Consider the following 27,796-nt stretch of genomic DNA (forward strand, 5'->3'; position numbering starts at 1 on the left):
TTTGATCTCGGGGGACGTGTTGTAAGGTCCACTCATTGAACTGATGTAATGCTACCTGTAACTTATCCAGGCATCTTTGTATTCGTTCTTCTCTAACCTCAAATATTCCATTACCTTGGTTTACCACTTGGAGGGAGTCGTACTTGGCTTCGATCACCTAAGCCCCCAAGCTTTTGGCTAGTTCGAGATCTGCAATCATAGCCTCATATTCTGCCTCATTGTTAGTCAATTTCACACTCCTAATAGATTGTCTAACTACATTGCCTATTGGTGGCTTTAAAACGATGCTGAGTCCAGACCCTTTTGCCTTCGAGGTACCGTCTGTAAAGAGGGTCCAGATTCCCGAGGACGTCCCCGAGTTTACCACCAACTCTCGTTCCACCTCGTGTATTAGGCCCGGCGTAAAGTCGGCCACGAAATCTGCCAAATTTTGAGATTTGATGGTTGTTCAGGGTCGATACTCAATATCATACCCACTGATTTTAATGGCCCATTTAGCCAACCGTCCCGAGAGTTCGGGTTTGTGCATAATATTTCGTAATGCGTAAGTTGTTACAACACATATGGGATGACACTAAAAATAAGGTTTAAGTTTCTTAGAGGCGCTTAGTAAAGCGAGCGCCAGTTTTTCTAGGTGAGGGTACCTAGTCTCAGCCTCTCCTAGGGTTCTGCTAACATAATAAATTGGAAATTGCATACCTTGTTCTTCCCAAACTAGGACTCCACTTACCGCTATTTTTGATACTGCCAAATACAAGTATAGTTGTTCGTCTGCCTTCGGTGTGTGAAGCAGCGGCAGGCTCGATAAATATTGCTTAAGTTCTTCTAAGGCCCGTTGACATTCCGGGGTCCATGTGAAGTTGTTTTTTTTCTTTAGTAATAAGAAAAATCGGTGACTCTTATCAGAGGACCTCGAGATGAATCGCCCCAGGGCGGCAATGCGCCCGGTTAGCCATTGCACGGCCTTCACATTGTCTACTATCGTGATATCCTCGATAGGTTTGATCTTGTCTGGGTTGATCTCGATTCCTCGGTTGGATACCATGAACCCGAGAAATTTACTTGAATCGACTCCGAACACATATTTTTTCTAGATTCAGCTTCATGTTGTACTTCTTCAATATACTAAAAGTTTTCTGCAAATGCTTTAAATAGTCCTCTGCTCGCAGGGACTTTACTAACATATCGTCAATGTAAACTTCCATGGATTTCCCTATTTGTTCTTTGAACATCCGGTTTACTAAGCATTGGTAAGTGGCACCGACGTTTTTTTTAATCCAAATGGCATTACGTTATAGCAGTATGTGCCATACTTAGTGATGAAAAAGGTCTTTTCCTGATCATCCGGGCTCATTCATATTTGGCTATACCCGGAGTAGGCATCGAGAAAACTGAGAATCTCGTGACCGACCGTGGCATCGATCATGCGAACGATGTTAGGCAAAGGAAAAGAGTCTTTGGGACATGCCTTATTTAAATCTTTATAATCTATACACATTCTTAGTGTGTCCCCTTTTAAGGGACTAATAGTACGTTTGCTAACCAATCCGGGTATTTAACCTCCCGAATGGATCCTATTTTAAGGAGTTTAGATACCTCGTCCTTGATGAAAGCGTGTTTGACCTCGGACTGGAACCTCTTTTTCTGTTTGACCGGATGGAATTTCGGGTCCAGGCTTAGCTTGTGTGTGATTACCTCCGGAAGGATCCTTGTCATGTCAAGATGGGACCACGCGAAACAATCCATGTTAGCTATAAGAAATTGAATGAGTTTTTTCCTAAGCTCGGGGTTTAGCCCCGTGCCCAGGTATACCTTTAGGAAGATATTCAATCAGTACGACCTGCTCTAGCTCTTCTACCATTGATTTTGTAGCATCAGAATCATCGTGGATTATAAAGGATCGGGGGACCCCGTAATCGTCGTCTTCGCCAGTCCCCTGCTTATCTGGTTGTGTCGAGGCTGGCATCAATGATTGCTATTTGGCCTCTTGTTTTGCTTCCGACCTTGGCTCTTTTGATGTTGCAAGTGTTGATATCGGAATTACTTCATCGACTGCAAACATCTCCTTTGCGGCCGGTTGTTCTCCTTAAATCATCTTAATCCCTCATGCATTGGGGATTTTAACACTTTGTGAAGGGTCGAAGGCACTTCCCTAATGTTGTGGATCCATGGCCTCCCGAACAGGGTGTTGTATCTCATGTCACCCTCGATCACATAAAACTTGGCTTCTTGGATGGTACCGGCGGCATTGACTGGTAATGTTATTTCCCCTTTAGTGGTTTCACATGCCATGTTGAATCCATTCAGGACTCGGACTGCGGGTACGATTTGGTCTTGTAGACCGAGCTGTTCCATGACCCTTGATCGAATGATGTTGGCCGAGCTACTTAGATCAATTAACACACATTTAACACGAATTTTATTCACGAGTACAGAAATTACCTGTGCATCATTGTGGGGCTGTACGATCCCTTCGGCGTCCTCATCGTTGAAAGATAAAGTTCCTTCCGGTACGTAGTCTCGAGTTCATTTTTCCCTAGTGACAGATACTTTGGTGCGTTCAACATCGGCCCCTGTGGGATATCAACCCCCCGATGATCATGTTGATGACGTGCTGAGGTTCTTCTTGTTTTGCCCGTTTGTTAGAATTCTTGTTCCTGAAGTGATTCTTGGCTCAGTCGCTCAAGAATTCTCGAAGGTGCCCATTATTGAATAGACGAGCTACTTTCTCTCTCAGCTGTCGACAATCTTCGGTTCTATGACCGTGAGTGCCATGATATTTGCACATCTGGTTAGGATCCCTTTGGTTTGGATCGGTCTGTAGAGGTCGAGGCCATTTGGTATCTTTGATGCGCCCGATATCTGATACGATGGCGGCAGCATCAACATTAAAGTTGTATTCCGATAGCCTTGGTGCGTCTTTAGGCCCGATGGGTCCGTCAAAGCCATTTTTTGTCACAAGTCCCCTACTGTTCTGACCTCGGTCATTTCTCCTTTCGTTTCTCATGGAGTTATGCTCGGATCCATTGCCTATCCGATCCCCATTATATGGCCGATACCGATCTCTGTTCGTCCTCGGTTCCCGGTCAATCTCTCTTGATTCTGTCGACGGGTCTGATAGGATAGACGGACCCGGAAGGAGCCCTGAGTTGATTGTCTTCGACCCTGATTTTTGATTGGTACCGATTATGCATACCGGCCCAAGTAACAGCCGGGTACTCTATCAAATTCTGTTTCAACTACTGTGAAGCCACCGAGCTTCGAACGTTGAGCCCTTGGGTAAAGGCTTGAACGGCCCAATCATCAGCGACCGGTAGTAGGTCCATCTGTTCCATTTGGAATTGGGATACGAATTCTCTGAGCATTTCATTGTCCTTATGCCTTACTTTGAAAAGGTCCGACTTTCTGGTTTCGACCTTGATGGCTCCGGCGTGTGCCTTTACAAAAGAATCTGCAAGCATAGCAAAAGAGTCAATAGAATTAGGTGGCAAATTGTGATACCATATCATGGCTCCCATTGAAAGGGTCTCTCCGAATTTCTTTAACAAAACAGATTCGATTTCATCATCCTCTAGATCGTTCCCTTTGATGGCACATGTATAAGAGGTGACATGTTCGTTCAAATCAGTCGTTCCATTGTACTTAGTAATCTCGGGCATGCGGAACTTCTTTGGGATCGGTTTTGGAGCCGCGCTCGGGGGAAAGGGTTTTTGCACGAACTTCTTCGAATCCAAGCCTTTCAATATCGGCGGTGCTCCTCGTATTTGATCTACCTGGAATTGTAGGTTTCCACCTTTTTATCATTGGCCTCGATCTTCTTCTCCCCTGATTCTATCCGTTTCGTCAATTCCTCGAGCTTCTTTATAATCTCGGGGTTAGCCTCCGATTCGTTTTCGTTCGACCTTTCTATGGCCGGTTGATCCCTACGGGTGACTTCCTGGGGAGGATTGGGCTCAACCCTGCTTGGTGCACAGTTTTGGTTTTGTAATTGGGTTATTGCCACCTGTTGTGCCTGCAACATTTCGAAGATTACTCGTAGACTGATCCCGCCCCCTTCAACATTTTGTGTGTTTCGAGTTGCTGATCGGACTCCACCACGAATGCTATTTTCGGGATTAGTAGGCAAGTTTGCATCGATAGCCACATGTGAATTAGCATCAAACGGATCTACGATCGGAATTCCAGTGGGATCAACAGGTGGTATCTCGTTACCGGGTGCTATGTTGTTATTTTCATCTTGGTGACTAGGCTCGTTGTCAACCTGTAGAGGTGCTGATCGAGAATTTGATATTTTTGTATTTTAGCCTGGAATTAAAGACACTTCAAAGAGCAAGTGTAAATCAGCGTGTGTTATAGAAATTTGTATCAAATAATCACTATTATCCTCAGCCCCACGGTGGGCGCCAAACTTTTTACCCTAAAATCGGATAACAATTGAATTTATACGCGATTTTAAGGATACATGATATAACTTGACACAAACTAAGAGAACATATTAATATTGAAATTAATGAGAAAAAAATAAATACAAACCACCAAATTGGACAACCTTAGCCTTGAAGGTTGGTTACTCTCTAGTCAAGAAATGGCACAATCGGTGTCGGAACTGAGAAATGAGATAATAATTAGAAATGATAATTTATTGCTTTGGGATGCGTGTTACAATGTGTTTACAAATAATCAGACCCCCATCCTTTATATAGTTGGGGAGTCCCACTCTTGATACAATTCTATTAAAGGTATAAAATCACATAAATTACTAATTAATCGGCCTCTCCTTGATACGTGCTGAGATTTTCGCCGTGATATCTAACCAATTGCGGATATTTTGGCCTTCCGTTATTCGGCTCGACAAAATTTTCTCGATTTTGTTCGGTCCCGGAGTCACGAGCTCAATGATTTAACTTCGTGCCTTGGATTGGTATAACCCGAGGTCGAGCTTCGACCTGTCACGTTTCTGTCTCGACTGGTCATATATCAGACGAGCTCGGTTTCGACCATATACAAATACTTTATGCAATATTAATTCATGGTAAATTACAAATTTTGCATTACTAAAATTACAAAACGCTATTTCTATAAAAAAATCACCCTCGATATAAGTTTTTCTAAGGCCTTTTTGGTAGATTCACCGAACTACAATAAGGTGAGACTTTTGGTCCAGAGTCGACATTGCTATGGGCGAGTGGGGTCAGGTGGGGCCCACATCCGATTCGGTGCCTAGGTGTAACCTCGATCTTTTAACTTACCTTTCACTGCACATTTATATAACCCCAATATAAACAAAGAAAAAAGGGGGAAAAAAAAAAGAACCAAGTGGCTTATATGTAATTTCAACAAAATATCAAGCCCATAGTCTAACTAGAGAGCAATCACACATTCCGCTCTCTATAAATTCATCATGTCCGTAACGAAGCCTACAACAGACTCTACTGATAGATGACACCACTGTTCATGGTATCTACCTCTCCTCTCTGTAACTGATTTCCAATCTCAAATAAGCTTCGAAAATTGGAACATCAATCTATAAAAGGTATCTAAAAGTTCATCAATCAAATCTGCATTCACGTTAAACACTTGCTTTCACTGGCCTCTCACTTCTTACGAGTGTTTGTTAATTGTTCAGTTGTATTTTGAATCTAGAAGTTTCCTTTCTGATCTCTAAAACGTCTACTGATTTTATGTTGGTCCTGTAGAATCCGTATTTGTTGATTAATGTAGATTGTTTATCTGTTGCCTGTGGCTTTTTTTTCTAGAATATTTTTATTTGCTATTGAATTTTATTATGAATGTGATTGAAATGAAATTAATACTTTTTTGGTCACATGAAGCTACCAATTCTTTGTTGTGATCGTCGATGTGTGAGTTGAGGCTGACGCTGCACTGAGTTTCACTGTGATCTTCTATAAGTTTGAAGTAGGATAGAGCAACGCCACCTGTACCTGTTTAGGCGAGAGATAAGTTTCAATCTACTAGGAGATATACTAGCAAATGCTGCTAGTACTAACTTCCTATCATCTGGAATCTTAAGATCAATGAATTAGATGCTACTATTATGGGGTAATTCCTCAACTAGAGTGGCAGATCACATTCTATATCATATATACTAGGGTCTTAGGGGATTGCTGCGTCTTTATGCATATCCATTTAGGATTCAGATTGTCATGTATAAGTTTTTTAGGAACTTTTGTAGTCCTTGAATTGCTTGATTGTTTCACTGGATTGTGGAGCGGCCAAGTCGAATCAGCTGACTGCTGAACTAGAGGTTTGAGTTGAAGAAAAGAAAACTGATGGTGCAGGGTTGACGGTTTCTGGAATAGAGTTAGGTTGGTTAACCTGATGTTAGCAGAAGAGCTAAACTCGCAACATTGTATACTTCTGTATTTGGATATATACAATTTGAGTTTTGTCTCCAGCAATGGAGTACAATACTTGGCAATTCTCTTATACGTATTGTATAACGCATGCTCAAATATCAAGGGATCATGAATTATGAACTTCAGTTCTTGATATTCATATGACTCACAAGATACCAAAGTAGGCTGATATGAGTGGGTTCTTCTGTAGAATTAGCTCACTCGTAGAAATATACCAACAACAACAACAACATACCCAGTATTATCCCACACCGTGGGGTCTGGGGAGGGTAGTGTGTATGCAGACCTTACCCCTACCTTGTGAGGATAGAGAGGCTGTTTCCAATAGACCCTCGGCTCAGGAAAGCATAAGCACCACATTAATGAAAATATAGACAAGAAGGAACAGTACCAAAAATCCATATAAAAGTAAAATAAAAACAACAAGATAGTAAGGTGATCAATAATGAAAGAAAACAACGGTTAGTCATGAAAACCTACTACCAACAGAAAGCGAGACTGCGTGCCAATACTACTACTGTTATGAACACTCTAGACTACCTACTCTACTATCCTAATCCTCGACCTCCATACCTTCCTATCAAGGGTCATGTCCTCGGTCAGTTGAAGTTGCGCCATGTCTTGCCTAATCACCTTTCCCCACCTCTTCCATTCCATTTTTATGATAGGGCCATAACTTATGAAGGTGTTTGCCTAGTTTCCAAGATGAGCCAACTCATTATAAAGCCAATGCATCTGCCAAACTTTTATCCCTTGTTGATTCTTAGCTTCCCCTCTTGTTCACATAGATGCATGACTCAGACATATATGTATAACATAAGCATTAACTACTAGTGCTATTATATATATTAGCAAATCTTAGTTACAGCTTATACTGTGGGTATTTAAGAGAACATAATAATATACAGTTAAATGAACTTTACAGAGAGTAAACACAGTTGTGCTGAGATAGCTTTATAAAATGTGATATTTATTCTACTGCCACTTGAACTTTTTATCTCATTCTTAAACAAATGCCTAGGCAACAGCCTGGGGCCACTAATCAGGCTTGCTAACCATCTCGATCATGCTTTAAGTTTGAAAGAAAAGGAAAATTTTCTTATATTGTCATATATTGTTAACCATATGAATGATAATTTTGGTATTTAGCTTTTAAAGAAGCTAGTAGTCCACCACTGATTGTTGGTACTTATGCAGAGTTTAAAATCAACAAATGGGTTCTAATGCAGTTGAAGATTTGATAGAAGCGTCATCAGGAGTTCATTATTCTGGATTCCATATGGAGCAGCCACGTACTCCAGAAATTGAGCAACCAACTACCTCTATAGATGATAGTTTTCATAAGCAACCCTTCATCATTGGTATGTATAGGCAGTGATATCTCTCTTTTTTGTCACCTAAACTTAACATTTACAATTGCAATTTTTTTTAAAAAAGTGACTGTTTATCTCAATGCCCACTTAGTTATTGTTCTCTACCCCTATTTTTGGAATATTTTTGATGATTCCCGGAGCAACTTATAGTGTTACCTCAAGAAATTGACTATAGTTACTCAAGCTTTCGTCATGTGTACATCAAAGGATAGTGTTAGCTCAATAAACTAACCCATAGTTACTCAAGCTTTAGTCATGTGTACATGACGAATGATTAGTTCCACTTATAATTCATCACTCTTTTGGACGGATGTTGGCTTCAATATGTATGTTTCAACACATGGGACATGGTAAAGCTATTCATGGATGCACAAAAGGAAGAGATGAAAAGGGCTAAAATCTTGAGAGGCCATGAAAGCTAGGCAGCTATTATGCCTGCTTAGAGATGATTTATGGCTATCTGGCTTGGTCTAGAACTCTTTTGGAGTCTCTCTTTGGCTTTGGATTTTGGCTGCTTTTTCCTATGACGTTAAACCAATTCTTTTCTGATTATGCTGGGTATGTGTTAAAAAAAATCCTCAATAGGGATTTTGAGATTAATCCTGCTTTTTGCCTGCTGATCAGAATGTGAATTATGTCACAGTGGAGTTAGTTTAATTGTTGTAGCACATACAGGTCGAAATTTGAACCTTGCTTCTCTAAATTTGTTCCTTGATATTTATTCCTGCAATTGATAGATAGGTTGATATCTATCTGTCCTATCTGTCGATTGCATGAATAAATATCAAGGAACACTACCCTCTCCAGACCCTAATTGTGGGATTACACTAGGTTTGTTGTTTACTTCCCTTTATGACTCCAATTTGAAACTTTTATCCTTTATGAATCTTCCCTGCTCTTGCTATGTATTTGCTTAATCCATGCTCATAAAATATGTTTCCCTTGCAGGCGTTGCTGGAGGTGCTGCATCAGGCAAGACAACAGTTTGTGATTTGATTATGGAGCAGCTTCGTGATCAGCGTGTCGTACTAGTTAACCAGGTGGTTTTTTTTCTGAGTGGGATAAAAAGCTTTTCGTAATTTTGATGAACAGGTGTAAATTTACTGCCACGTCATCCTTCGTCTGAATAGATAGTATCGTAGTCTTCTCCATGCAGTCTTTTTAGCGCTGGCCTCTATCCCCTTATCTCTTCCTATTTAATGTGTTTATAGCACCTGCTTTGTTTTTCTCTTGATGAGATGATCGGTTAGCTAGGGTCTCCTATACCCCGACTTTCTTCCGGTGGTATCCCTTCAATTTACGTTAGATGTGAACTATAAGCTTAAATCATATTTCATTTAGCTTCTACCCTTAACGATCAATAAGAGGGATTTTTTGATGAATCACTAATTTTAATTTCATTGTGCTTCATCTGAGATGTTCCGTACAGAAGTTGTAGTCAATCAGACAATTTAAGAGGATTCAGAAACTACTCTACATTTCTGTCTTTTAGTTTGCACAAAACTTATGTGGGGCCTACCAAAAATCATTATCTGATTTGTCTGACTCGGGTTTGAATTTGCAGGATTCTTTTTATCATACTTTGACTCTTGAAGAACTGACAAAAGTTCATGAGTACAACTTTGATCATCCTGGTTAGTCTAGTCCATTTTTTGAGTTGGTTTAATTTCTCATATGGGAAAATGATATTATTTATAGGAAAAAGCATCAGTAAATGTGTCTTTTTTTTTTTTGAATCTCAAAATCATTCTTGCAGTTGCCCATACAGTATACACAAATTTAAATTGGACTCTCTTGTACTAGACTTGTTGTGACTTCAAAGAAGTCGGTTTATGTGTTCAAGACCTATCACTTGGATGGTCCTCAATCTTATTGGAAATCCTTCTTTAACCAACAAATGATAATTTCTGGTGTTTGAATTTTGATTTACAGTGTTCACACCTGTATAAACTCTTTGAAATCTCTTAATATTGATTGATATGTTAGTCTTGGAATTATTTAAATATCAGATGCACGTTACAGGATAATGTCTGTGTAAGTTTCATGCTTCTTTCTCTTATTGTTCAGATGCATTTGACACCGAACAACTGTTGCGTGTGGTGGAGAAATTGAAGCACGGACAAGCAGTAGATATTCCAAAATATGATTTTAAGAGTTACAAAAATGACGTATTCCCCCTTCGAAGGGTAATTCTTTATAGCATGATTTTATCTTTGTTTCATTTCATTGCAGCTTCATCATCCAATTTTTCAAAGAATACATCAACTTATGCGCCACACATATCATACTCAACTTTTAACCTCCCTTGTCTTTATTGACTATTTCTTTCCTCCAATTGGTTACCTATCTGAAAGATTAAAATGGAAGAAGGAGATTGCATTCCAATGACGCAAGAAACACTTAGTTTTCTTGATAGACTGCTGGGGATCCACAAGTGGAGAAACAAGAAATTTCCTGCATTCCGAGTTGTAGCTTTCTTTGTTCAGAATTCTCTATAGTGTCAATTCACCACCTTTATTTTAATTACTTGGTAGGTCAATCCTTCAGATGTTATAATTTTGGAAGGCATACTCATCTTTCACGATCCACGTGTCCGAGATCTGATGAATATGAAGATATTTGTTGATACAGGTTCTTTCATTTCCTTTCTTTTGACGTTTTATAATTGTCCTTATGGCATGAGTTGTGCTGTCTTATTGACTCGTGACCATGATGTACAAGAGAAAGATCAGTACAGTGTCCTAGCAGTTATCTCATATTATTATTCTTTCTACATGGATATTTTCCCTTCTAAGGTTTCTCCTCTATCGACAGAAAATTTCAATGGTGTTTCCTCTAATAAAATAAAACCAAATAATAAAGAATAAATATAAAAATACAGAGCTAGTTCTTTTGTTGGCCTAAAAACCTAATATGATTTCTTGAAAAAGACTGCCAGTGATTAGAACATGCTGTAATGCATGAATATCCATCCTATGTAAGAGTCAAGGGCTTCACTGAAACAGATATTATGAAAGACTGAACCACAATTTCACTCAAGCCCTTCTTAAGGAGTGCTTCTCCTCAAACTTCTGAAGTATTATGGTTTGTTGTGTTTATTTTTTAAAATCTTTTCCTTGGAACTATTTTCAGCTCTCCTTAAAATTGATGCCCTACTTTGTTCTTGATACATGAGCATATAACCTCTATATGTTGTATCCTTCCATGTCTACTTGGACATTGCTTCATGTTGGGTCTTCTACTAGTGTGGTTTCATCATCTTAAGTTTTCAGTGCAGATGCTGATGTACGTCTTGCAAGGAGAATAAGACGTGACACAGCTGAAAAGGGAAGAGATATTGCTACGGTGCTTGATCAGGTTAGGAAAACTTTCAGGCTTATTCGAAATAATTGGGAATCTTTCACCCAATTTGACAGATATTTTGACAAAGCATTTCTTGAGGTTTTTACTCTTCCAATTTCCAACATTTTCTTTATGACGCATATCAGTGAGTTGATGACTAAGTTTCTTTCTCACTGCTTCCTTTCTCAAGTCATGTCTGAAACTTCCATTATAACTTTCTAAAATTGCCTTTTTGCTAATAAGCTCAATAAAAACCATTTTTTCTTAAAGTGACGATTCAACTTCCATCTCAACTTAAATTGCCTTCCCAAAACTGGCTGTTCAAACTTCCATTAAGTTTCTAAATTGCATTTTTGAAGTTGAACGTTATCTGAAATTTAGCACAATTTTTATGGTGATGTGTTTGGTTTTCACAATAATTTGATTTAATCTTGATGCAGTACTCTAAGTTTGTGAAACCGGCATTTGATGACTTTATTCTTCCTACAAAGAAGTATGCTGACATTATCATTCCCCGAGGTGGAGACAATCATGTTGCTATCGATTTGATTGTGCAACATCTTCGGACAAAACTTGGTCAACATGATCTCTGTAAAATATATCCTAACTTATATGTCATTCAATCAACTTTCCAGGTACCACTATTATCTTCAGGATTTAAGATATTATCTTGACCCTTTTTATCCGTTTCTCTATTTATCTTGAAATTGCCTTTTCGTTGTTCAAGATCCATCTCCTATATGCTCCTAAAGATCGGTATTTTTTCATTCAGATACGTGGCATGCATACGCTTATACGGGATGCTCAGACGACTAAACATGATTTTGTGTTTTATGCTGATAGATTGATTCGATTGGTGAGTAAATTGCTGTACAGTTCATTGCTTGACTGGTTAGCCTATCTTTCTCGGCCCATCAGGGAAAGTCAATCTTTCTTTAACTTATCAACTAGATTCTTCTTCACCTGAACCAGGTCGTTGAACATGGTTTGGGCCATCTTCCATTTACAGAAAAGCAGGTGATCACTCCAACTGGTAAGCTGCTACTGCTATTGGGAAATATTCATGGCCTTGCATTTAAAGCTCTTATTCATAGGGCTCTGAAGTAGCTTCTTTGAGTACTCCAGTTTAAATAGTTGGGTTACTGACATTAGGTCAAAAGATCAGGCTTAATGGTTATCCTTTTTAGAACAGATGGGATTCTGGATACAATTATGAAATTTGACTCATAATGGCTGGTCTCTTTCAGTTACAATTCAGCCAATCGTTTGTAATATTTGTTATATCTTGAGCCGAGGGTCTTTCGGAAACAGCCTCTCTACTCCCTCGGGGTAGGGGTAAGGTGTGCGTACTCACCGCCCTCCCCAGACCCCACGGTGTGGGATAATACTGGGTATGTTATGTTTGTAGTATTTGTTATAAAAAATATTGGCTGAATTGTAACTGAAAGAGACTAGGCATTATGACGCAATACATCTTTTATCTGTATTCGGAAGAGCATCAGCTATATTGTCAGTGCATTACGGCTGATTTATTGTATCGGTCAAGATATGTCACTGTTGCTGTATTATTGGGATATTACCTGATAGCATGGCGTATTTTTTTGAGTTAGTAGTGTTGTTGGGTTGTGCATGTGAGGCATCATTAAACATTAATGATCGCGGTTAAAAAAAAAATCTACGCATTTTCCTCCATTTGGTTGTGTCAGCACTTGGTAGTTTGTTAGTTGCGGTACTTCATTGTGGTAAATTTCATTACTTGAATCAAGATTTTTAGCACTATACTAAAATCATATTGTCTCTAGGAGTGGCTTCTGTGTAACATTGTTTCTTTGGACTTTATGTTTTTCTATATACCCAATTGAGTGAGGAACTGCTTCAATGAGCGGAAATAAATTCTTAATTAAATATATTTCTCGTGAGTGCAGGATCTGTATACAGCGGTGTTGATTTTTGTAAGCGGTTGTGTGGTGTTTCAGTAATTAGAAGGTAATAATTTGTAATTTGTAATTAGCATTTTCTTTTATTTCTTAGATGGTAGTAATAATTTGTTTTGTACAATATGCTTTTTACCATATGTTGGTGCATGTATTTCGGGAACCCTTCTCAAATGTATTTCATCATCATTGTTTAATCGATTGTGTGGTTGATCATGCTATGTTCACTTATTCTATTGGTGTACTTTTGTTCCAAATTGAGCTGTTTAGTAAAAGGAAATGCATGGGTCCATGCATGTGCGAGACTTCGATACATATGTTTAAAGCTGTCACATGGAGCATCATTGCATCATATTAGTGATTAAGACTGAAGATAACAAATTACAGACTCTCATCTCGGAAACTTGAGATATTCAAGATGGTGAAGCTTCATTTTGAATTTTTAGGATAAATACTTGTTACGCTGACAGGATCAAGATTTCTGATGCTAAGAGTTATCTTCTTCGTAAAGGTCTATATTAATTAGGGTTTCATTTTCTTCAAGTGTGGCAAAAATATACCCCAGAGAAGGTTTGCAGTTTAAATGGTGTTTAAATTTGTCTTAAACTTATGTCAAATTGTTGTCATTCACTGGAGGTGCTTGCTATTCATCACGAATTAATTGGTTCATAATATTGTCAAATGTGTCCAAGACAATTCCCTAATCATCATCCCGTGGTCTGGTTTAATAAGTGTTTGTTTCTTTGTCTTCTCTGCCTTCACCAAAGTGATCGGCTTGCTGTATTATGCTTGTTAACAATAAAATTTTCTAATTATGCACAGCGGGGAGAGCATGGAGAATGCCTTGCGAGCATGTTGTAAGGGTATCAAGATTGGCAAGATCCTTATCCATAGAGAAGGTGACAATGGTCAGCAGGTTAGCAATCGGCAGTGTTCCTCCTGAGTCATTATGTTGGCTTTTGCTCTCTTTTATGTTTATTTTTATTTATAATGACATTTCCTTAATAATGATGCAGCTGATCTATGAGAAACTACCACTAGATATTGCAGAAAGACATGTCCTGTTGTTGGATCCGATCCTCGGAACAGGTTAGTCTTTTTAAGAATGCCTGGATATCAGATAACTGACCACGAGCACATTAAACATGGTTGATCTACATCATCAAGAATTTTATGATGATTTCTTAACAAAAGATTGTTTAAGCAAGACATATTATGTGTCTATATCAACAGGGAATTCAGCTGTTCAAGCTATTTCTTTACTGCTAAAGAAAGGTGTCCCAGAGTCCAACATTTTATTCCTCAATCTCATTTCTGTAAGTTCACTGAATTATCCAGTTAGGATTTGCATCTTTTCTAAGGCACCTTTCGTCATCAATTGCTTCTTGTAGTGATCAATTTGTGGACTACCCAACTGCAACGGCACTGTGGAATAATAACTGCTGTTATTTTTTTTAACTAGGCACCCCAAGGAGTACATGTGGTCTGTAAGCGATTCCCAAGAATAAAGATTGTGACATCTGAGATTGAAATTGGTTTAAATGATGACTTTCGTGTTATTCCTGGGATGGGTGAGTTCGGTGATCGATATTTTGGCACAGACGACGACTGAACCAAGAGTTGTGGCCCCTCCATACCCCGCAATCACATGAGAGATGTACTTTCAGTCCTAATTCAATTTTCCCATTTTCTTTTTTCTTTTTCTTTTTTGACAATCATTAAAAAGAAGAAAGTCAGGTGAGCACGATGAACCACTATGTACCGGGTAATGGACATTTTGGAACATTTTTGACTATACAGGCATTATAAATGTGATTTGCAGTAATTTTGGCACATAGACACCTAGCTTACTACACAAATTAGGCTATTAAACCTAGTGTGGCCTGATCTGTCACAAAGTCGACTTAAGGTAACATTTTTCAGGGGTATGGTCTAAACAAGTGTAATTTTATTCACCAGGCAAGCTTTTTATTAGTCAATGAACACAGTTTACAAAAAAGGGTGGCCTTATGTACGTATCTCTATCCTATGGCAACCCTTTTTGCTATCTAGCTCGGAATCAAGAGATGCATTGCAGATGGATTTGATACCGAGAACTTGTTATTCGTGAGGAATTCGTGCAATTTTATATTAATACATGTGTGTATCGACCCCATTCCTTGATGAGAGTGAAGGGATTTGAGAGGCTAACTACAAATTGTAGTCTACAATATATGGAGGATTATTAATGAACAAGCTTCTTATGAAGACTTAATAGCCTATGGTGGAACTTGGAAGCTTCTTTTATATGCATTCGACTTTCACTATTTCCTATCTTCTTCACCTCTTCCGATTTCCGCGTGTTACAAAAAATTGAAGAATTAAAAAAAAAGTAAACAGCTTCTTTCTTACATATGACAGTGTTTCGAGAGCCCTCGGGGAATAAAGTTGGTCTTGTGGGCTCCATATCTTAGTGTCGAAAGAAACAAAATACTGGAGATGAGGCAGCAGCTTCCCCACAAAAATTTGCCTCACAATAAGGATAGAAGGGCCAGAAAGGCGACGTTTGGCTGTGAGATTATATTGATGTTCACTCATTTCTCTAAACCATGACGATAATCTTTGCTGGGCTAATCTGTTGACACGTGTAGAGAAAGGATCATATAGAAATATCCACTCCAAGTCATCTATATAGATTGGTTCCTAGCTTTTGGGTTCTCGTCCGTTTTCAGTTGGCTTCTTTATCCAAGTATTATCCTTTTAGCACTATTAATCCACAACCATGTCTGCCTTTGTTGGAAAATATGCTGGTAACCCCCTCTCTCACTCTCTCTTACTTTTATTCCATGCCAAAAATGTAATTTAAGCAGTATATATATATAGCTATATATAAGAGAGCATTTAGCTAGCGTAGTACATATATTAGCTAGCTTGCTAGCATGCAAAACCATACAGTTCTTTAAGGTACGTAATAGTATGTAGGAGTATAGTTTTTCATTGTCTATGCAATTATACATTAAAGAAGATAGGATTGCATGAATGATTTTCATGCAAGTTTGGTTGGTATCCAATATATAGAATCTAGCTATATTTTTGTTTCAAAATTTCATGTACTGTCTCCTTTCGGCGTCCACTTTATAACCCAATCCACGATATCGAACGCTACTGCAACAACTGTTTTGGTTGCGTAATTCGTAAAAGTGTTTTGGATAATCTACTAGTATAGTTGGGGGAGCTCTTTCACTCAAATGTGAGATACTAGTCACAGACAGCGTGAGAAAAATAATTTGATCAGGTAAGCAGTTGTTATAGTGAGGTGTGCATCTCCAAAGAGAGTTTGCCTTTCAAGTTTGTAGCAATCTCTTGATTACTTTACTCTAGACTACTAATTGTAAATATTTCCTACTGTAGTAATAATATTATACTGTTGTTTTTTCCTAATTGAGAAGGAATTTCCATCTCAAAATCTTAAGCGTACTTGTTTTTCTTTTTATTCTGATGTATTTTGGTGTTCGTTATTGTTCCTATCAATTATCGTGAATATTATTTCCGTGTGCTACTTTTTCCAACAATAGTTGATCTCATACATTAATTATGATGCAGAGGAACTTATCAAGAACGCCAAGTACATAGCAACACCAGGGAAGGGTATTTTGGCAGCTGATGAAAGTACCGGCACTATTGGAAAGCGTTTAGCTAGCATTAAAGTTGAGAACATTGAGTCCAATCGTCAAGCTCTTCGTGAACTCCTTTTCACTTCTCCCAATGCTCTCACTCACCTCTCTGGTGTCATCCTCTTTGAGGAAACCCTTTACCAAAAAACTTGTGATGGGAAGCCTTTTGTCGAAGTTCTCCAAGAAAATAATGTTGTTCCTGGCATAAAGGTTGACAAGGGCACAGTGGAATTAGCAGGAACCAATGGTGAGACTACAACTCAAGGTTTTGACTCTTTGGGCGCACGTTGCGCGCAGTACTACAAAGCAGGTATGTGTTCAATTGTGTAATCTATCTCATTTTAAAGTTTAAGCTATTACAAAACCACACTTTTAATTATACTACGTCTCAAAATATCACTCAGAGTAGCCCTGATTCCTTTTTTATTTTTTGAGACCTCTTGTCTGATATCAATTTTAAGCATTCAATTATATTATGTCTCAACAAGGTGCTCGATTTGCCAAGTGGAGAGCTGTGCTGAAAATTGGACCCACCGAGCCTTCTGAGTTGTCCATCCAGCAGAATGCTCAGGGACTAGCTCGTTATGCTATCATTTGCCAAGAGAATGGACTTGTGCCAATTGTTGAGCCAGAGATACTCACTGATGGAAACCATGACATCAAGAAATGTGCTGCTGCTACTGAAACTGTTCTTGCAGCTGTTTACAAGGCTCTCAATGACCACCATGTTCTTCTTGAAGGAACTCTCTTAAAGCCCAACATGGTCACCCCTGGCTCTGATAGCCCAAAGGTAAGCATTTCTACTATGCTAGTTTGCATTAATGTTGCATGTCAAAAATATGTGTTTAATATCATGGGTGGTTATATAACTTTAGTAAGGAAAAATAACTCAATTTTGTCTATATATCACAAAATATAAAAAAATGTTTAAAGAAAAATACTAAATCAGGTTTCGGAAACACAACTATGATATCACCCATTCAACACTTACCTTACAATTTACATGATATCCTTGTGATACTACTAAAAAATTCTAAAGCTTACTTTCAGACTCATCTAGCTTATACCTCGTTCACCTTGTGGCTCATCATGAGTTTTTATTTTTATCTTTTTAAGTGGAGCGGAAAATGATTTTTTTTTGGTATCATGTGGATATCATGTGAAATGAGCTGATGACATGACTACGCTTGCAATGTATTATGGATGTAACAGGCTGCTTGCGCTTTTCTAAAACAGATTTAACATCTTTTAGCATTTTCATTTTCCGTGATATATAGACGTAGTTGAGTTATTAAAGTTGTACGACCATATGCATAATCACTCCGAACATTTGGACAGTGTAATATACCCTTGTTATTTGTCTTAGGTTGCAGCAGAGGTAATAGCAGAATACACAGTTACAGCGCTGTGCCGGACCGTGCCACCAGCAGTGCCAGGGATAGTGTTCTTGTCAGGAGGACAGAGTGAGGAAGATGCAACAGTGAATCTAAATGCAATGAACAAATTGGAAGTGCTGAAGCCCTGGACACTGTCATTTTCCTTTGGTCGAGCTCTGCAGCAAAGTACACTTAAGACTTGGGCTGGAAAACAGGAAAATGTTGCCAAAGCGCAAGAGGCATTTTTGGCAAGGTGCAAGGCCAATTCAGATGCCACTCTTGGAAAGTACACTGGTGGAAGTGCCACTGGAGCTGCTTCTGAGAGTCTCTTTGTTTCTGGCTACAAATATTAGGGGCAAATTGCAGTTGATAACAGGCTATACTATTTTCTTATGTGTTAAATTAGTAACTTCTTTGTGTCCTTTTAATTCAGACATCTTTGGAAGGCACTCTGTAAATTTCTGTTCAAAGTTTATATTCACTTAACAGAAAAATAAAGTAAAAAAGCTATATATTTCACTGATATCTCATTTTGTGGTTATATATTTTGTGCTTGTACTTCGTGATGAATGTATGAGAATTGAAAAAGTAACAAAGCAATTTTAAGAGTAACTAATATATATGGAGGATATTGTACTTATGACTCGATGAAAGTACAGAATTGATCAGGTTAGTTTTCTGAAGTTCCCAAGAAACTTCAGCAAGAAGAACATATTTAAGAATTTTTTCATAAAGAAAAAAAAAAACAAAGCTAAACCTATAAAGAAAACAATTTAATTTCTGGACACTATGTTATGGTCCATTGTAAGGTATGAGACTTGAGTCCTGTTAGTTTGAGTGCCCGTATGATTTACTAAAGAACTTGGTTCTTCACCATGTTCCTTAAAATTAAAGTAAAGTAAACAGTAAAGTAAACATAACAGTTTTTACATGAAAAATCACCCGGCTCAAAAGGTGCAAAAACCACGACCTACTATGTAGATTTTCAACTTCAACTCCACTAGAACAATGAGCCAAAAATGTATCAATTATAAGACTATAATTCAATACTCTCCCGTACTCCTACTACGACTATTTGATTTATAAGTTACTCTAACTTGTAAAGAATACACTCACTCCAACTCAGTAGTTATTTGTGATACTTGATTACAACTCGATTTCCCAAAACACATTTGGTAGACTAACTCAAGAAGAATACAATACAAGTACTCGACTAGAATGAACAACATATGATTCTTCAGTTGATTGTAAAAGGATAAAATTAGAAGTCCAAAGTAGATAGCATTTAAACGCATAAACTTGAGATCTTCTAGAAGTCCTATCCATAGTGAGCTTCTCCTTTGATAAGACACCTACTGTTCCAAAGATTCCACAAGCTTTGGGACTCTTGTCTCTGACTGAATTATCCGTATCTTCTTGAACAACAACTCTTATCACATATAGATAAAGTTACTGTCTTGTACAGACGTACAATCATCAATCAGAGGAGCTGGTCCTTTATCCTGAGGAGCTGGTTCTTAGAACAGTTAAGCAACTATGTTGAGGACCTGATTTTTTGATTAATTGCATTTAAACACACTTTGTTAATCATCAAAACCTCAATACTTAACAAATTCCCCCTTTTGATGATGACAAACTTCGTACACAGTATAACTAGGTCATCACAACACAGAACTAGATAATCACAACAAGTACTATTGACAAACATGCATATTCACAACCCATAACCTCCCAACCTTATCTTCCCCCTTTTGGCATCATAAAAAACAAACAAAAAGATGTTAGACTGATGAAGCACAGAAAATGTAAGATTCAAGGCCAAACAGGCTATAACACAAGCTTAAGAAATATCAAGGCGAACAGACTAGGTTGAAGATCCAATATTGTACAAAGCAGTATAAGAGAAGATATTTAGTAGTGCCAAAATAAGCCAGGGCTTTGTCTTAGATTATTGGAACAAAATAAACAAAGCATACTCCAAGCCACTCAGACTAAGACAAAAGGAAAAAAAAAAGAATAAAGCATCACTGGAATAGCCAAGGAAACTAAGGACACTAGGAATTAACAAGTTCATGGGTGAGAGGTAGAGGGGGTCAATGCTTTCACAAGAGTGGCAATCTGTTGGGCATGAGCTTCCCTATCTCTTCTAAGCTCTTCCCTAAGCTGTCTGGTTTCCTTTCTCAGCTCATCATTGTCTTCATGAAGCTTGGCATTCTCTTCAACAACCAACGCCAACCTCTTTCTGAGCTCTGCAGCCCTGCTGCTCCCAGGTAGAATAACAGATCATGTGCGTCCTCTAGCCTTGATCTCCTAATAGCCACACTTCTAGAGGGTAACAACATCCAAAACATCATTGTGATTTCCATACTTAAGCTCAGCCAAGGCAATGTTGAGCTTATCAAACAGCTCAGTCAACATGAAACCATAAGGCATAACATGCTTAGGCTTGGAAGTGTCTGCAGCTCTTGCCATATGCTGAATCATCAGACTAGGGACATTGATAGGTCTACCAGTGTCAAGCAGTTCCATTACGCTTTATGCCTTCTCTCAGACCTCTGAAGAATGCAGGAATTGACAAAATAGAACAACAACTTGTGGAAGGGAATCATATCAGTCTTGTACACCTTCTGGGGAGCATCCAGCTCAAACTTTTGAGAAAACTTTCTTGTGACCACAATGCCAGTATCAACATCATTGTCTATGGATGGCCACTTTTTGTTCAAGTAATTGTCAACTTCCAAATAAGAAATATTTAGAAGCATCTCCAACTCCTCAATATCAAACTCCATTTCAAACCCCCCCACATTACTTTTGACTACCTTCTCATCAAATTTGAAGTTTGCATAGAACTCCACCACAACAAGAACACATACAAGAGGGAAAACTTTGACAAACATATGCTTCCATCCCTGTAGCTCAAGTTTTTCCACCAGTTAAGCCATCCCCTTCTCATCAGTGTTTGCAAGAATCTTCCCATTAAGCACTTTTCTGTTCCTGAACTCTGTGAGTCTATCAACTGCAACATGCACATTCTTTCTTGTCTTTCCTCTACTGGCCCTTGCAGAAGGGTAGCCGTTTTTTGTAACTTTGGAAACCTTTCTCTTTTATGTAGAGGACTTAGCTGGTAAAGCAGACTCATACTCAACTTCTCCATCCAGCTCAACCATAGGTTCCACAATTGAAACTTTCTTCCTTGGCTTGACTCCTTAATAACTTGTTCATCAACAACCTTTCTCTTACTCCTTGTAAGAGGAGTCCTGACAAGAGGGGCCACTACTTTCCTTGTTGGGACTACTGACTTTGTTGCTTTCACATATGTCTTTCCCAGGTTTCTTCCCTACCTTATACAATGGCAAGTCATCTTCATTACTGCTAAACTCTTCATCTCTAGTGAAAGGAGTTAAAAAAGCCCAGGTTCTTGCGTCCTTTTCTCTTCACCAGTTTCTTTTGAATAAGCTATAACAGTGTTCCCAATGATCATACAACTTTCAGATTCCTTACTCATATTCTCATTCTCTTCCTTACTTTCTTCATTCACTCTTTCACTCTCACTTATTTTTTCTTGATCCTCACCCTCACTCTCAGAATTATCCTTTTCTTCACTATGATGTTTTTTTATGCAAAATCATTTACTTGTTCACCTATCTTATTATCCGTATCACTCTCCTTCTCATATCTAGATTCTCCCTCATTCTCACTCTTTTCTTTTTCATTAGCTATGTTTTGAGCATAATGCTCCTCGTGACTGTCCACAACTTCTTCTTCTTTTTTACCCCATCATCATCTTCATCATCCGTCCAGCTAAATGAAAGACCATGAGATGCCTTCTTTTGTACTGGTTCTTTACTTCCTTCCCTCTCAACCACATGCACCACAGTAGTAGTATATACCTCTTTCCCCAGATCATTTGCACTCTTTTCTACAGTGAATTCATCTGCTTGTGGTTTCTCACTCGTGGGGTGAGAGAGTGTCTAAGGGTGCAACACCTATAGCGGATACCAAAACATCTAATTTTGAAGGAAGATTTTGTACTTGATTAGCAATGACTGTCACTGATTCCCCCTGAACCACAGCTTCCTTGACCATTATGTCTACCTGAGTAGTAGCATCAAGCACTTTTTTGACTAATGTTCTTGGAGTAGCCTTGACCTTGGTTGACTTAGAGGTATTTTTCACAGTAGAATTAAATGCATGGGTGATTGGTTTTGGAAGTAGGGGTGCAGTGGAGGTGGGGATAGTGAGAGCAACAAGAACATGGGATGATGATGTAGGTACAATGGAGGATATCGAAGATGATGTAGCAGGTGTTGGTGTGGGTTCACTTGATGTCTTAATACTTTTCTTTGATTTGGGCTTCATGTTTTTGAATTTTGCTTTAGCCTTGGATGATAATTTAGCTTTAGAGGGGGTTTGGCTGGATTTAGACATGGTGATCAGAGAATAGACTCGATGAAGGGAAGGAGAGAATTGGTTCTTGATATTTGCTCTTGATTCTTGCTTTGGGTTTGAGAAAATCAGTAAGGTCTGAGAAGTTGATCATAAGGGACTTTTAAAGACGTTACTCCTGATTTGACTTGAAAAGAGAAGGTGACCGAATTTGAGTTCTATGGGACTCTTATAATGGTTACTTTGACTGTTAGATTTCAAGAGTAATTGAACTCTAATTGCACTAAGATTCCCCCTTACTCTTTGACTAGAAGACAAATAGAAGCGATGCCAATGGAATTAGGAGTCTGAGCATAGCAATAATTTTAGGATATTAAAGTCCCAGTGAATTAAGACAATATGGCACATACCTGAGTCGAAAAACCAACTCCTTAGTAGCTCCTTACTTATTTCTGCAATAAAGCTTCAGCACTTCATATTAGTATCATGCAACATAGTGACCGATCGGATTTTCCAAGCAAGTGTGTGTGCTTAATACAAGCACGAAGATGAATCAAACACATTGTACTTAATCATCTACATCTAATTATACCCTTTCTAGCCAATCACTAGGGTTCAACTTAGTTGGAGGAATTGATTAGACCTAGTTCTAGTCTGTTCCTTTCAAAGTGATCCCTACTCAGAGCTTTAGTAAAAATATCAGCAATTTGATCTTCAGTTTTACAAAAGTTAAATGAGATATCCTCCTTTTCAACATTGTCTCTGAGAAAGTGATGTCTAATGTCAGTGTGCTTGATTTTCTTATGCTGACATGGAGTTTTTGCTATGTTTATGGAACTGGTATTATCAAAGAAAATGGAACATAATCAATAAAAATACCATAGGCCCTTAGTTGTTGTCTTATCCATATAAACTAAGCATAGCATGATGCTGCTGCCACATATTCAGCCTCAGCTGTAGATAATGCCACTAAGTTTTGCTTTTTTGTTCTCCAAGACACTAGATAAGAACCTAGAAAATGAGCTGTTCTTGAAGTGCTTTTCCTGTCAATATGAAAACCTGCATAGTTAGCATCGGCATAACCAATTAGATCAAAACTATATCCTCTGGGATACCATAGGCAGAGGTCAGGAGTCCCCTTGAGATATCTTAGTATCTTTTTGACAGCCTTAAGGTGAGATTCCTTGGGATTTGTCTGAAATCTTGCACACAGTCCCACACTGAATACAATATCAGGCCTACTTGTTGTGAGGTACAACAATGACCCAATCATTCCTCTATATAGTTTCTGTTCAACACTCTTCCCTTCTTAGTTAAGGTCCAATTTTGTTGTAGTGGCAATGGGAGTGTCAATGGACTTAGAAGAGTTCATGTTGAACTTCTTTAGTAGTTCCTTGATGTATTTCTGCTAATATGTCACGGTTCCAGTAGGTGTTTGCTTGATTTGCAGCCCCATAAAGAAGTTCAATTCCATCATGCTCATTTCAAACTGATTTCCCATTATCTCAACAAATTCCTTGCATATTGCTTCATTAGTATCCCCAAAGATAATGTCATCCACATAGACTTGCACAATCAGAATATTCTTCCCTTTGCTCCTTAGAAATAGAGTGTTGTCCACCTTTCCTCTTACAAAGTTGTTGGCTAAGAGAAACTTTGAGAGTCTTTCATACCAAGATCTTGGAGCCTGTTTCAGTCCATAAAGAGCTTTATTCAACTTGAACACATAGTTAGGAAATTCTTCACTTTCAAATTCAAGAGGTTGTTTGACAAACACTTCCTCCTTCAGATAACTATTTACATCCATGTGATACAAGGTGAACTCTATGTGAGCAACAAAGGCTATCAGCATTCTTATCGCTTCCATTCTAGCTACAAGTACAAATGCCTCATCATAGTCAATGCCCTCCTCTTGATTGTATCCTTGAACCACCAGTCTGGCCTTATTCCTTGTGATACTTCCTTGTTCATCCAGCTTGTTTCTGAACATCCATCTGGTACCTATGGCAGTTCTATTCTTGGGTCTTTGTACTAAGTGCCATACCTTGCTTCTTTCAAACTGATTTAGCTCTTCTTGTATGGCTATTGTGAGCACCTAATTTTTGACCATGCTTGAATTTTCGCCCACTCATCTCACCAATACCACACTTTGTCCCCTCTCCACTTTCCCTTGTCCCCTACTCACAAACTCCATACCACTCTCCCTACCCATTAAAAACAACCCCCAATTCCTTTCTTCTTGGAGGAGACGGATAGAACATCCCCTAGGAGGAACCCTAGAGCCCAAAAAGAGAGGAAGTGGCGCAACAACATTAGGAAAGAAAAAAGCAGCTGCTTGGAAAAGAAAACAAATGCAGCAGCTGCTGTCCATGTTCTTGCTCAAAAACAACCTCAAAAAAACTTCATCTTCCTCACTCAATAACCATGAAAACCATCTGAAACTTCAGCCATTAAAACACCCCAAAACTCAGCAAGGATTAGCCAAATCAGAGCTCAAAATTCATCCCAAAACGACCTCAAAACAAGCTCCAAAAATGAGCTGAAAACTGACCCCGAACCAGCCCAAAAAGCCACATGAAACTTTCAAAACGCAGCAGCTTAACCCCTCCATACACCATCCCTTAAAACAATCTTGAAATATTCTCAAAGCAGCCCCAAGAACTAGTAAAAAATACACCAAACTCTAGCTCAAAACCAGCCACTTCTCTAAAAGTTTCGACCGAGCTTTGAGGTTGTTAGTAAGGTTCCGTTCGAGGTCGACGACGTTGGTTTTACATTCCATTCACTTCATAGGCGATTTGCTGCACAAGTTCCCTTATCAATATATTGGAAGGCTTTGAGGTTCATTTTTAGACTTATCTAGTCTCTTTTTAATGATTTCAAATGCTTATAATACTTGCTTTAATTGCAAGTTACTGATTTCTGCTTGGGCACACTGATCTTGAATTGCTCACTTGTTTTATTTTATCTGTGTCGTTTGGCTACCTAATGCGTTGGAAGGTTGTTGTTTGCGCGACATGAGTTTTGTAGCATTTTGAATCTAGCTAATTTGTTTCAATACATTAAATATTTTTGTGTTAGTAAACGTCATATTCTCATTTCTTGCTTGGGTTTAGTACGAGAAGTTGGTTGCTTTAATTTTGTCTCCTAGTATGAGTAAGTTATGATTGTGAGTATGGAATTTAGCATGATTAAGTTTTTAAATGGATTGAAACTAGAATTGGGCCATAAATAAAGATTTGTAGGCCATGGAGAAGTGATTCTAAAATTGGGAATTGTTGGACTTTACACTTAAGTTATGATTTAAAGTAGTATGGTCCAAAATAGACTTTGTCCAACCCAATAATATCATAATCACATACCATCTCTCCCACAATAATATTTGATTCATAAGTCATGGCCTCACAATAATCTCAAAGTTTAGGAAGAATAATGAACATCGTTATAGTTTCTTTAGGCGCGTTTTTAATTAGTTTATCGCGATTATGTTTACGTTCGCGTAACATAATTGTGATTTCCAAAATTAAAAATCAAAGTATGTGTTCGCGCAACTTTGACCAAAACAATCTTAATATAATAAAATGCTATTAATTGTGTACCCGCATGCGTAACATGATTTTGGTACAATAAACAAAACGGTTTCACACACGTGATTTGTTTCAAAGATAATTCTATATTTTAATAATTAAAAGCGGATAGATAAAATATGGAAACCAATAAATCACAGTTTATCCAAAATTAATTCAAGCGAAGTTGTAATCAATAAAGCGGCCGTGCTAGAACCACGGGACTCGGGGAATGCCTTACACCTTCTCCCCGGTCAATATAATTCCTTACCCGAACTTTGTTTTTGCAGACCAATAATAAAAGAGTCAAATCTTCCTTTGACTAGGGATTCAAACAAAAGGTGACTTGGAACACCCAAAAAATCAATTTCAAGTGGCGACTCTGTAAATAAAATAATCCATTTTCAAGTTTGTCACTTTAATTGGAGAAACTCTTTAACCCACCATCCATAACACACATTATCGTTTTGGAGGGGGGGTATAAAAGGGGTGTGACAGCACTGGCGACTCTGCAGGGGAACCTTCAAGAATTCGAGCTTGTACATTGACTTTATTTCGCTTTATTAATTTTTGTATATATTGTGATTTATTTGGGTCTAATGTGTTACTTGTCCAGTTTTTACCGTTTTGATATCGTTGAACTTTACATATAAATTGTATCCTCTCTCGCACCCCTCTGAGTCTTCTGATAATTAGTTATGTTGTGTTTGCATACCATCATCACAAAATTTCTGTCTTGAGATAAAGCCAGTTAGCCTACCAGCTTCTGGTGAAAGATTTAGTCACACATGTTTAGGCGGGAGAGCCGTTAGCTAGCCAGTGTTATTCTACTACTGGTGATGCTTGACGCTCCTCGGCTCGGGTTGTCCGCCCGGGTAAGCTAGGTCTAGATACCATCTCCTTTAGGATTTACAAACTTAGAAGAACAAGCTACAAGCAATGAATATCCCTAGTAAGCTACGCTTTATTTGCATCATGTGCATTTGACTTAGAAACGCTCGACACAAGGGGCAAGTTCTGTTTTGGGACAGGCCTTGTTGAGACCAGTATGTCATGTTATGTGCTACTTGTTGCATTATTTGGGAGGCTTGCATGTCGACCGACTTTAGCATAAATCAGTTGAACGAACAGAGAAGAAATGATGTGGTCTAGTGCATATGGTTTTTAAAGATTAATTTTCATAAAAAAGGAAGAAGAACATAATCGATTTTAACCGAACTATGCGGGTCTGATTCTCACCGGATGTGAGATACGTAGGCAAACCTCATCGGTTCCGGCCCCCAATTTTCAAAAATTCAAAAAGATATTTTCCTTTAATTGCTTCTTTAGAAGTTTTTTTTTTAGACCAAAAATCCAAAAATATTTTCTTCCTTTTAAAAAAAAAAGTCTTTCTCCCAAAATCCAAAAAAAATATTTTCTTTCTTTTGAAATTTAAAAAAAAATTCAAAATTCAAAAATATTTTTTTCTTCTTTAGAAGTTTTTCTTTCACCAATTCCAAAAAAAAACAAAAAACAAAAATTGAAAATATTTTCTTTGCTAGGTGATTTTGTCGGATTAATTGTATATGAAAAAAATTTAGTTTGTCGGGTCTGAGTTTCACCAGATGTGAGATACATAGGCAAACCTCATCGGTTCCGGCCCCCAATTTTTAAAAATTCAAAAAAGATATTTTCCTTTAATTCCTTCTTTAGAAGTTGTTCTTTGAGATGTCAAATCCAAAAATATTATTAAAAAAAAAATCTTTCTCCCAAAATAAAAAATAAAATAAAATAAAAAATTTAAAATATT

The 27,796-nt window shown here is 38.1% G+C and overlaps 3 protein-coding genes across 4 annotated transcripts; 2 read left to right on the forward strand and 1 right to left on the reverse strand.

The window, feature by feature from the left end:
• Positions 1 to 5,344: 5,344 nt before the first annotated feature.
• Positions 5,345 to 14,851, forward strand: LOC104112682 (uridine kinase-like protein 3). 2 transcript variants are annotated; one of them, XM_009622677.4, is made up of 15 exons: positions 5,345 to 5,457; positions 7,575 to 7,738; positions 8,699 to 8,790; positions 9,315 to 9,384; positions 9,818 to 9,936; positions 10,285 to 10,381; positions 11,028 to 11,107; positions 11,533 to 11,727; positions 11,865 to 11,948; positions 12,065 to 12,125; positions 13,018 to 13,078; positions 13,849 to 13,942; positions 14,043 to 14,115; positions 14,260 to 14,342; positions 14,489 to 14,851. In XM_009622677.4, exons 2-15 carry the CDS (start codon positions 7,591 to 7,593, stop codon positions 14,636 to 14,638), a joined length of 1,407 nt encoding a protein of 468 aa, XP_009620972.1. In that variant the 5' UTR covers positions 5,345 to 5,457; positions 7,575 to 7,590; the 3' UTR covers positions 14,639 to 14,851. The 2 variants fall into 2 exon arrangements, with proteins under 2 accessions (XP_009620972.1, XP_009620970.1); XM_009622675.4 differs by having other exon boundaries at positions 5,395 to 5,533.
• Positions 14,852 to 15,662: 811 nt separating this feature from the next.
• On the forward strand, positions 15,663 to 18,578 carry LOC104112681 (fructose-bisphosphate aldolase, cytoplasmic isozyme 1). The gene is made up of 4 exons (XM_009622674.4): positions 15,663 to 15,815; positions 16,609 to 16,989; positions 17,168 to 17,469; positions 18,046 to 18,578. Exons 1-4 carry the CDS (start codon positions 15,788 to 15,790, stop codon positions 18,406 to 18,408), a joined length of 1,074 nt encoding a protein of 357 aa, XP_009620969.1. The 5' UTR covers positions 15,663 to 15,787; the 3' UTR covers positions 18,409 to 18,578.
• Positions 18,579 to 23,354: 4,776 nt separating this feature from the next.
• Positions 23,355 to 23,714, reverse strand: LOC117280652 (secreted RxLR effector protein 161-like). The gene has a single exon (XM_033660395.1). It carries the CDS (start codon positions 23,712 to 23,714, stop codon positions 23,355 to 23,357), a length of 360 nt encoding a protein of 119 aa, XP_033516286.1.
• Between the last annotated feature and the right edge of the window lie 4,082 nt (positions 23,715 to 27,796).

Source organism: Nicotiana tomentosiformis, chromosome 7 (assembly GCF_000390325.3).
Source record: "Nicotiana tomentosiformis chromosome 7, ASM39032v3, whole genome shotgun sequence".
Taxonomy (NCBI): Eukaryota; Viridiplantae; Streptophyta; class Magnoliopsida; order Solanales; family Solanaceae; genus Nicotiana; species Nicotiana tomentosiformis.

Excerpts from the sequence above, each read along its gene's own strand:
- LOC104112682 (XM_009622677.4), top strand. The coding sequence starts at position 7,591 with ATGGGTTCTAATGCAGTTGAAGATTTGATAGAAGCGTCATCAGGAGTT. Across the intron at positions 9,937-10,284 it reads ACGTATTCCCCCTTCGAAGG|GTCAATCCTTCAGATGTTAT; the intron begins GTAATTCTTTAT and ends ATTACTTGGTAG. Across the intron at positions 11,728-11,864 it reads TCATTCAATCAACTTTCCAG|ATACGTGGCATGCATACGCT; the intron begins GTACCACTATTA and ends TTTTTCATTCAG.
- LOC117280652 (XM_033660395.1), bottom strand. The coding sequence starts at position 23,714 with ATGATTGGGTCATTGTTGTACCTCACAACAAGTAGGCCTGATATTGTA.
- LOC104112681 (XM_009622674.4), top strand. The coding sequence starts at position 15,788 with ATGTCTGCCTTTGTTGGAAAATATGCTG. Across the intron at positions 15,816-16,608 it reads CTTTGTTGGAAAATATGCTG|AGGAACTTATCAAGAACGCC; the intron begins GTAACCCCCTCT and ends ATTATGATGCAG. Across the intron at positions 16,990-17,167 it reads CGCGCAGTACTACAAAGCAG|GTGCTCGATTTGCCAAGTGG; the intron begins GTATGTGTTCAA and ends TGTCTCAACAAG.